The sequence below is a fragment of the Melospiza melodia genome, chromosome 12, assembly GCF_035770615.1.
Source record: "Melospiza melodia melodia isolate bMelMel2 chromosome 12, bMelMel2.pri, whole genome shotgun sequence".
NCBI classification, from domain to species: Eukaryota; Metazoa; Chordata; class Aves; order Passeriformes; family Passerellidae; genus Melospiza; species Melospiza melodia.
In genome coordinates, this window is record NC_086205.1 from 7,291,605 (window position 1) to 7,302,207 (window position 10,603).

Here is a 10,603-nt window from a genome sequence, read left to right on the forward strand (position 1 = left end):
TCTGAGGAAACCTTTTCTTCTATTCTTTTAGTATAGTTTTAATGTAATATACATAATAAAATAATAAATCAAGCCTTCTGAACATGGAGTCAGATCCTCATCTCTTCCCTCATCTGAAAACCCCTGTGAACACGGTCACAGAGTGGCAGGAAAGGGCAGAGCAGTGGAACTTTCCAGCCCAGCCCCATGGGGACTGTCCTCCTCCTCCTGAGGACTCTGTGCCCACTCCTTCCCTGCTGGGCAGTGCCATGGTGTGAGGATGATGATTTCTAAATGGCTTTTGTGGCCCCAGCTGGAATGAGGGTCCTGTGGTGCCCTGGAATAACAAGGTACCTTTGTGCCCCTCCTTGCATGTTCAGCCCACTGGTTTTTCTCATTTTGCCTTGATTGCAGTGATTACAGCCCCACAGGGCACAAGGTACCGTTGTGCCCCTCCTTGCATGCTCAGCCCACTGGTTTTTCTCATTTTGCCTTGATTCCAGTGATTACAGCCCCACACAAGGCTCTGTCCTGCTGGCACACCTACAGGTCCCTCTGAAAGCACCGCTTGGAAAAAATAATCCCAACCTGCTTTGGAGGAGAGCAAGAGGGCACAGAGCTGTCCCATCCCATGCTGGCCAAGTCATTTGCTTTTAGGAGGAGAGTGAATCCCTCCCAGATTTTGCCTGGCAAGGCAATGCCCCAAAAAGCTCTCAGCAAGGTGGGATGGCCACGCAGCGGGCACGGTCTGGGGATGGCTGGGGAATGAAGTTCTGGGAGCAAAACCACGGGGATATCTGGGGGCCAGCAGCCAGCCCTGCCTTCCCCTGGCTGCTCCCAGCTGGGGGAGCTGGGCTGGGGGGGCTGCAGGGGCTGGGGGTGCCAGCAGCACGGGGAGACAGCACGGGGCCGTACCTGTTCGGGGTTGTACCTCGAGAGGACACCGTCCCCGTGGAACTCCTCCAGAACATCCTTCAGCTTCTTGCTGGAGTCTGGGGAGAGAAAAGCACCTTGCTGAGCATGGCCCTGCTGGGCTGCCTCTGTCATCCACCAGCAGGGTGCTGCAGAGGGGTTTATGTGCTGGGTGTACAATTTCTGGATCCTTCCGTGCCGGGAAGAGGCTGGGCATGCCCTGCTTCCCCTTCCACCTTCAGAGGGCAGGGCAGATATGGAAAGCTGGTCTGGGAGCTTTACATACACAGAGAACTTCCTCTTGCCAGTATGAAAATAAACACAGAGCCAGAACAAAGCAAGGAAGGCGTGGATCACACTCCAGTCCCAGCTGCTCTGGCGTGCTCAGCACACCCTGCATGTCCCTGCCCCAGTGCAGGTGGCTGCTGGCAGGGCCACTCATCACCCCCTGGCAGGGCCACTCATCCCACAGCCTGCCTTGGGATGCCCATTGGTATCTCCAGGAGGGAGAAACAGAACTGTATTCATAGAACCACAGAATCATTTAGGTTGGAAAAGCCCTCTAAGGTCATCAAGTCCAACCATTAACCAGCACTAAGACAGAAATGTCCCACATCTCCATGGCTTTGAAATAGCTCCAGGGATGGTGACTTCACCACTGCCCTGGACAGACTGGTTCAGTGCTTGACTACCCTTTTGGAGAATAAATTTTCCTGAATATCCAATGTGAACCTCCCCTAGTGTGGCTTGTGGCCATTCCTTCTTGTCCTGTCACTGGATTTGTCCATGCAAACTTCCACACACCCTGGCTGAGTGTCCTTAAGGCTGGAGTGTCTGGAGGGACATTCATCATTTCAAAATAGGGAAAAAAAGGGAAAAACAGAAAAAAAATATCAAGGTGAGTGAACATTCAGCCCTCACCTCACACACATCCCTGGGCATGTGCAATTAAAAGGTTCTCAGACACTCCAGCCTTGTTAATTACTGGGAAATCCTCTCTGCACGTGGGGGCTGTGCTGGCTCTGATCCCCCCCAGCCCTGTGCTGGGGACAGAACCTGGCACTGGTCCCCAGTGCCAGGGATGTCTGGGGCACTCAAGGAGAGAGATCCTGGCATCCTCAGAGCCCCCAAATCCCATTCCCCAGTGCTGAGCCATCCTACAGGGGAGAAGGCAGCTGCCCCTGCTTGGCCACACTTTGGTTAATGGAACTGAAAGATGCCATCAGTGCTCTGAGGCCAGCATTGCAGAGGGTGTTTCATGGTCTGGGATTGAGGAAAGCAAAGCCCATCATCCTCCAGAGAGGCAGAATGAGATGAACAGAGGGATACTGCACACACAGAGCTCTGCCTGAGGTCTCTGGCTGGTGGGGCAGGAGCATCACTTGGAAAAAATAATCCCAACCTTCTTTGGAGGAGAGCAAGAGGGCACAGAGCTGTCCCATCCCCATGCTGGCCAGGTCATCTGCTTTGAGGGGGAGAGCAAATCCTTCCCAGATTCTGCCTGGCAAGGCAATGCCCCAAAAAGCTCTCAGCAGGGTGGGCTGGGGTGGGATGGCCATGAGGAACTTGTCCCCAGCCCATTTTGATGTACAGCATCCCCAAAGACAGCCTCAGAGAGCTCACCATGGCTCTCAGTCATCTCCCAGCCAGCCTGCTCACCCCAAGGTGATGACAATTCTGCAAAGCAACACCCTTGTAATATCACACCCTTCTCCCTTCACCCTGTGGTTTTCCTGCCCTACCCTGCCCTGCTCTCAGCACCTTCACGAGCTGCACTGCTTCTCCATCCTCTGCTGCAAACAGCACGCCCACACTCCAGCTCTGGGGCAGGCAGGGCCTCAAGGACCTGGTTTTGGACCTCAAGGACCTGGTTTTGGACCTCTGGCCCTCACCCAGGCTCTGTCTGCAGCTTCCCCCAGCTCCAGGACCCCTTTGGTGCTGCTGCACATCTCTCCTCAGCAGTAGCTGCAGCAGAGTGTTGCTCTGCAAAAGCACTAAGGAAAATTACTGCAGAGAGCTGGCAGCCCAAAGCAGGCTGTGGAGCAGCTCTGGTGTGTTTGGGAAAAGCCAGGCTGCTTTTCCTGCTTGGCATTTCACTCTGCTGAGAACGTGGGAGCCACCGCCTTCAGACGGACTGAGCCCAGCTCACGTGTGCAGCCCCCAGAGCTCAGCTCCATCCTCCCAGCCAGGCTGGCAGGGGAACCCAACCAGCCAAGGTGAGGGTCAGGGGCTTCATAAAAACCTAAGGAATCACCTAGTTGTCCAGGAGGACACTGAGGAAAGGTAGGACACCAGTGCAGCACAGATCAGCAGGATTTTTCAGCACACCCAACCCTCTCATCCCAGGGTACTCACAGTCTGTGTACTGCTGGAGCTGGGCAAACTCAGCGGGGCTGAGCGAGATCCACGTGCCATCACTCATCTTTGGGCAGCAGGGACACTGCAGGGGCCACCAGCCACTGCCTCTGTGCCAGCCTCAGTGCCACAGGTGCCAGCAGAGCTCGGTCACATCGGCAGGGAGAGGGGCAGGGGTGGCACTGGCACTGCTGGAATCATCCTGCTGAGCCTGGGAGAAGCCAGCCCAGAGCTTCAGGGCACCTGCCCAGCCTGGAGGGGACACAGAGAGAGAGGAGGGGTCAGCAGGAGGCAGAGACAGGGTCCTGCTGTCCCTGGGGACAGTCACCTTCAGTGGTGGGAGCTTGGAAATGGGGTGCTAGGGGGCTTTGCCCTGTCCAGACACCTTTCATGAAAAATCATTTCCTTAAGATTTTTCCTCCTGAGAAGCTGAGAAGCCTCAGGAACAAAATGCAAACAATGGTTATCTGCTGCTGTGGAATGCAACAGGTGCATCTGTGATGGGCCTCATGTGGTTGTTTCTAATTAATGGCAAATCACAGCCCAGCTAGCTTAGACACAGAACACAAACCACAAACTTTTGTTATCATTCTTTCTTTTCTATTCTTAGCTGATCTTCTGATGAAATCTTTTCTTCTATTCTTTTTGTATAGTTTTAATGTAATATATATCGTAAAACAATAAATCAAACCTTCTAAAACATAGAGTCAGATTTTCTTTTACATTTTGTTTCTCAGGAGGAAAAATCCTAAGGAAAGGATTTTCCATAAAAGATGCTTGTGACACCCCAGCATTTCCCAGGGGAGCCCAGCAAGGGGAGCAGAAGGAAGGGCACGATTATTTAAAGATGCAAAAACTGGAAGCAGGGAATACAAACTTACAGCATGCTCCTGCACCTTTGAAGCTGGTGTTTACTTCCAGACAATCATTGTAAATGAAAATCTACAGTGCCACAGAAAAACCCTGACCAAAGGGCTCTCTCCAGCCCACCCATTTATAAGCTTCAAAATTTTTTAGTCTTTTTCATTTAATCAAATTGGTCATCAGGCAAAGGGCAGCATTTGGAGGAGGTGGTTGCTCTCCACGGAGTTTGATCTCCATTTTAGGGCTGTTTCCCTGTTAAATGTTGGCTCCCAGTTTCCACCAGCCTAAGCTGACAGACTGGAGAAAGCAGAGCAAGGATGAGGTGGGAAGGAGCCCAGGATTTGGGATGATGCTTGGGGAGCACCCACTTCCCCCAGCTGGCTGCACCTTTCCATTCACAGAAAAACACCCTTGATTGAGAGGAACAAGTAATTTTGGGGAGCCACACCAACCCCACAGAGAGTCCCCAGGGGTATTCACATATGGGGGTGCACCAGGAGCAGTCATTTCACTCCCCATCCTCAGGATTTTACCCACATTTCTGCACTAATGCTATTGTGGCTCTACATTCAGCTGCTCCAGGGCAAGAGATGGCCCCAGGGGCAAAGCCTGGTGTTGGCAGAGGAGGGAGCAAACCCTCTTTGGGGCTGTGGGGAGGATGGTGACCCCTGAGGGCTGCCTGGGTGGCTGCCAACACAGAGAGGAGCCCACCAAAGCCTGGCCACACGTTTGCCAGAGTTCAATGGCACAATCCTCCTTAGTCCTGGAGGACAAAGTCACTGGGCTCTTGTTCCACCCCTCCATGGCCTGGCACCTCTTGGCTGCCCCTGAGGCTGCCTGGAGGGCTCTGGGGACCCCTCAAGGGGCTGTTCCTGCCCAGAAAGGGCTGTGCCAGGACAGGGGGCAGTGCCCTCACTGGAATGTTATTCCTGGTGGATAATTCATAAATCCTGGGGAAAATTTTACCTTCCCACCCTCACTGGGGCCCTGCAGCCCCATGGCAGCTTGCCTGCAGCCTGTGACTACCCCAGCTTGTCCCATGCCACCAACTGGGGACAGGCTGGACACGGCAGGGCTATGGCTAGGGAAAAACAACCCAATGTCTTTGGTTTTGTGGGGAGTTTCATCTTGCTGAAAGCATAAGCAAGAATATGGTGTTAGCTCCTGTGCTGGATGATGGGTTTGTCCCAAATCACCTCCAAGGCTGGTCCAGAAGAGCTCAGCCTGTAAGAAATGCCCAGGAACACACACAGACTTCATGTCTCCTGGCACACAAGCTGTTTGGTTTGATCAGAACCTCTTTTTTATCCTAAACTTATCCAAGGAGAGGCTGAGAGTGCAGAAGAAAAGGCAAAGGGGGGGACCTGGCTGGCTCCAGCTCCTCAGAGGAATCTGGGGGCACTGAGGGCAGCAAAAACATCCCTGGCTTCTTTTACTGGTGGGTGATGGGGTAGCACAAAGCTCCAGAAGGAAAGCATAGCAGAGCTAATTGGGCCATCCCAAGGGGCTTTCCCCCAGCAATTGCTGGAATAACAAATGCCACTGGTGGCACGTCAGCCTCGGCTTTCAGGAAGGGCAGGAAAAAGCCTCCTCAGGAATCCAGCTGCTCCTCGTTTGGCCGCCCTCTGAATTGTCAGCAGCAAATTATGTTCTATTAAATCAAATTTGCCTCTCTCTAAAAATAGCTCCCTACTAGTGTTACAAATAACACCGGATTACCCTGCCTGGAGGCGCTCACCGGCGGGCCCTGACTCACAATGGGGGAGGATGGACAGGACAGGGGAGACCCTGGGGCCTCCCAAACCTTCCTGGGAGGGAATGAGCAGGGCTGGAGCACTTGGGGAGCTGCTGGAACATCCTGGCAGATGCAGGGATGGAAGAGGAGTTGCTGGGAGCGGGGATGGGTGCAGCTCTGTGGGAGCCAGGGCGCAGCCATGTAGGGCCTGAAATGCATCAACAGGGAAATGAAATGCCAGGCTGGAGTGAGCCATGGCCGGCCCACAGTGGTGACTGGAGCCTGGACACCAGAGAGGACCAGGCCACAGCCCATGTCCCTCAGAAAGGGCTGCCCCTGGGCACCTCTGGTGTTCATGGATGGGGAATCCCAGCAGCAGAAGCAGTGGGATGGCAGAGGAGCTGTTTTCCCAGCTCTGGGAGCCATCTTCCCCAGCTCCAGGTGCTGCTGTGGATGGAAGATCCAGCTCCTCATGCAGAGCACAGAGCTCTGGGGTCACCGTGGCATTGGGAGCCTTGTCCCACTGCCACCCACCTGTCCCCCAGGGCCACAGCTACTGATGGGTGTCAGAGTGTCAGGGGTAGGATGGTGGGGACGGACGGAGATGAAAGATCTCTGCAACCATGTCAGGAACTTGGGGTTCATTGCAAAGGGCCTGGGTGCAGGGCCCTGCTGGGATTTGGGGTTTATTGCAAAGGGCCTGTGTGCAGGGCCCTGCTGGGATTTGGGGTTTATTGCAAAGGGCCTGGGTGCAGGGCCCTGCTGGGATTTGGGGTTTATTGCAAAGGGCCTGGGTGCAGGGCCCTGCTGGAATTTGGGGTTCATTGCAAAGGGCCTGGGTGCAGGGCCCTGCTGGGAGCTGCAGCCACAGCTCAGAGCAGGCCTGAGAGAAAAGAGGGGTAGAGAGGATGAGGGGGTAAGAGAGTAAAAGGGTAAGAGAGCAAAAGAATAAGAGAGTAAAAAGGGTAAGAGCTAAGAGAGCGAAGTTCTCGTTATCATACAATAGATCATCTTTTGTGTTGAATATTCTGATTTTCACTAACTAATTTAGTACAACATATAAATCCTACAGCATCCCATAGCATATACTATACAGCCTATAAGAATCACTACATTACCAGACTGTGCTACATTTTAAACCCTAAAAACTCCTCTTTGGGCCCCTTCTGCCAAGCTGTAGGGTCTGCTCTGACCCTTGGAGCTGTCTGCAAGCAGAGGGTGTTGTTCCATCAAAAGGGGATTACCTTCACCCAGCCACACCATTGTTTTCCAGTTGTTCAGTAACTAAAGGATCTCAAAGCTTGCTTTCATTTCAGTCTCGCTTATAGTTTCTATATTCTCAAAATATTTTGCCAGACAATCAATCATATTTATAAGGCTTTCCTGTTTCATCTTCCCTGCCAATGGGGACCCAACTCTGCCCACGTTAGGGCACAGCACCACAGACAACGGGCTGGGCTGGCAGCTCCCAGGTGCTGGCAGAGCCTCCAGCCTCCCATCAGCTCCACAGGAAACGTGTGGATGGGGCTGCAGCACCTGCCCCACAGGAGATTCCTGCTCCAGATGCCCTTTGGGAAGGAAACCATGGGCTCCTTGAGCTGCAGGAGGTGGCAGGAGGAGGCTGAGCTCACACACACATGCAGAGCTCCCTGGCAGCAGTGGGATACAGCAGGGAGTGATGCTGGGCTCATCCCTGCCTCCCTGCCCGGGCTTGCAGAAGCCACAGTCACGTGCCACATCTCCTGGGGCACAAGCATGGCAGGTCCCTGCAGGAATGGCATTTTCCAGGCCTCCCCCACCATCTTTTGGAAAGATCAGCCTATTTTTGTGTTGGATGGGGAGAGGCCCCTGAGGCGGTGGGTGGAGTATAAATCCCTCCTGTCCCACTGCAGCAAACAAACCCCAACCAAGTCACGCTCAAACTATTTTCTGCAGCCACAGGAGAAGGCACTTTTCCTGCATTTTGCCAGCTCAGGAGGACACTCAGGATGGGGTTTTTCCATTATCCAAACCTGTTGCTATCTACACATTGCCCTGACCCTTTGAGCAACACCCACACAGAGCAAGGCACGCTGTCCAGGTGCTTCACACCAGCTTTGCTTTGGACACCCTAATGGCACCAGGGTGATAAAAGGTGCTGGCAGGGGTGCCCAGAGCATCCAGGCACCAGTGACACAGGGAAAGGTGGGTGTCTGCAGCCAGCCCTCCAGCCCCAGGGCTGGGCTGTGGCTGCACCAGCTCCCAGCTGGGTGCTGGGAGAGCTTGGCTCAACCCTGTGGCAGCACAGCCTTGCTTGGAACTCACCCACTGCCAGGGCCAGGACAGCTCAGCTCATCCCCTAGAGACACCAACAACTTCCTGACTTAGTACTGCTGGATTTTTAGAGAATAATTTTGCTGGCTGAGTTCAGAGCAGACTGGATCTGAGCTAGGATATCTCTGGAGCAAGATCCTTCCCCTTGGACCTGCAGGTTTCACTCAAAACAGATCTTGTCTCATGGAAAAACCCTTTCCTACACCAGACAGGGCAGCAAATGCTGGGCCTGCAGCATTTGGAAGGACTGGGATCCACCCCAGGAACCCAATTCCATCACCTTGCACATGTAAGCCCAGGACTACAGGACCCCTCCAAACCTGTCAGATGGAAGCTCTGACTCTCTCTCCCTGCAGGAATCCTGTGGTCATGAGTCCCGTGGGTTATAACCACAACTTGTGCAGGATGAAGCTGCTTCCTGGTGGCTTTGAAAATCATTCTCCCCTTTCATCCCCCAACACAACCTGCAGAACGAGTCACATCCATCGCCCTTCCACGGGCCAGCCACACCAGCACCGCCTCAGCCCTCCCAAAACCCCCAAAGCCAACAGCCCTGGCAATTCCTACTTAACAAGAAAGACACTAACGAGCTTTTCCAGCCTGGCAACACACGGGAGCAGCTGCATCGGGCTGTTCTTCTGCCCAGCCAAAGCACTGTGGTGGTTTTATAGCCGGGCTGAGAACCAACACACGCTGAGACACCAGGGACGGTGGTTGAAGGTGGTGTAGGGGGTTTAGGGTGGTGTAGGGGGGTTTAGGGTGGTGTAGGGGGGTTTAGGGGCTGGTTGCCATCCTCCTCTCCCTGCGGACAAGGCTACGCTGCCCTCTCTGCACCCTTCAGGAAGCTTTCCTCAGGAGTGGAACCACGAACCGGGGAATCCCAATTCCCCATCCCCATCCCTGCCCCGCTCCCAAAACGCCGGGGAAGGGGTCGGGGCTGCCCCGGGTGAGGGTCGCGGGCTCCGAGGGCGGCACACGGGGCTCGACGAGCGCTGCCGAGCCGCTCCCGCGTGGGGTGGGGAATCCCGAGCGGATCCGGGGGATTCCCCACGACTGAAAGGGGTGAGCCCACAGGATCCCCCCGCCCAGCCCCGCGTCCCCCGGCCGCTGTCCCCTTACTTGGCGGCGGCAGCGCGGTGCCATCGGCGGGACCGGCGGCGGTTCCGGGGCTGGCGGTACCGGCAGAGCTGCTCAGCCCGGCGGTTCCGGGGCTGGCGGTGCCGGCAGAGCTGTTCAGACCGGTGGTTCCGGGCAGGGTCGCTCAGCCCGGTGCCTCTGGAGCTGGCGGTACCGGGCAGAGCTGCTCAGCCCGGTGGTTCCGGGATTGGCGGTGCCTGGAGGGTGGCTCAGCCCCGCGGTTCCGGTACTGGCGGTGTCTGGCAGCGCTGCTCAGCCCGGCGCTCCCGCGGCGGGGCGGGGATGGGGATGGGGCTGGGGATGCGAACGGGCCCGGCCCGCCCCGCTCCGCTCCGCCCGCCTCCGCCGGCACCGGGCGGCCGGGCCGGGAGGGAGAGGAAGACGAGGAGGAGGAGGAGGAGGAGGAGGAGTTGGAGGGAAGAGCCCGGCGGGCCCGGGGCAGCGCCCGGAGCAGCGAGGCGGGAGCAGCCGGTGCGGGGGCGGCGGGAGACAGACGGGTTTGCACCGTGAAACTCATTGGTGATGGATCCCCACCTCCCCACGGCGGCGGGGCTTTCCCCGCTTTCCCATGCCCCGCAGCCCTTACGCTCCCCGTGCCTGTCCCCATCCCCTCACACGTCCCAGTCTTCATTCTCGTTCATGTCCCAATCCCCTTTTATGTCCCCATCCCTGTCCCCATCCACATCTTCATCCCATCCCCATCGCAGTCCCCATTTCACTCCTCCTCGGGCCTTCCCTCCCCCTGCACCTCGGTCTCTCACTTCCAGACAGTTTCACCCATGGCAAAGGTTGCTCTTTCCTCAGGAACAGAACAAACCACCGAAAACAAACAAACAAAAAAAATGCCAAAACAGATAAAAAGCATTTTTATTTTCTTTCCATGACGCGTCTGCCTGCCTGCTTGGGAGTGACACTATTTCAGGCATGTCTATTATTTATGTTTCGCTATATTTATATTAATTAGAGACGTGATCTGCGCACGTAGCTCTCCAACTTCAAAAAAAAAGCAGGAGAAGGAGACTGACAGCTGGGACTGAACTTTCTTGAGAGAAACAGGAGCAGGTTCCACAGGCACAGCTGTTCACTGTGTGCCAGTCCTAGGTGATGTTCCTGCTCTATGTGGGGATCTTTCCAGCCCCAGCCCCACCTTCCCTCCCTCTCTTCTGGCTGGGACCCCAGAGAGAAGGGTTGGGGCTCTTGGCTGGGATGCTGAGAATGATGGAGTCCCCAGAGCCACACCAGTTTTGGGGGAGACAGGATCCTGGAATCATTTAGGTGGGAAAAGACCTCTGAGTCAAACCTTTAACT

The 10,603-nt window shown here is 55.3% G+C and overlaps 1 protein-coding gene across 3 annotated transcripts in view; it reads right to left on the reverse strand.

Annotated features, from left to right (window-relative positions):
* Positions 1-9,581, reverse strand: part of LOC134423547 (diacylglycerol kinase beta-like) — a 33,189-nt gene extending 23,608 nt beyond the window's left edge. Inside the window, exons 1-3 of one of the 3 annotated variants that reach the window (XM_063166608.1) lie at positions 9,278-9,581; positions 3,247-3,498; positions 895-971 (exon numbers count right to left, since the gene is read on the reverse strand). In XM_063166608.1, the coding sequence (XP_063022678.1) occupies positions 895-971; positions 3,247-3,313 (144 nt within the window). In that variant the 5' untranslated portion in view covers positions 3,314-3,498; positions 9,278-9,581. Of the gene's footprint in view, positions 1-894; positions 972-3,246; positions 3,499-9,277 lie in introns of those variants that run through there. The other 2 variants (XM_063166607.1, XM_063166610.1) reach the window with 2 other exon arrangements.
* Positions 9,582-10,603: the final 1,022 nt, after the last annotated feature.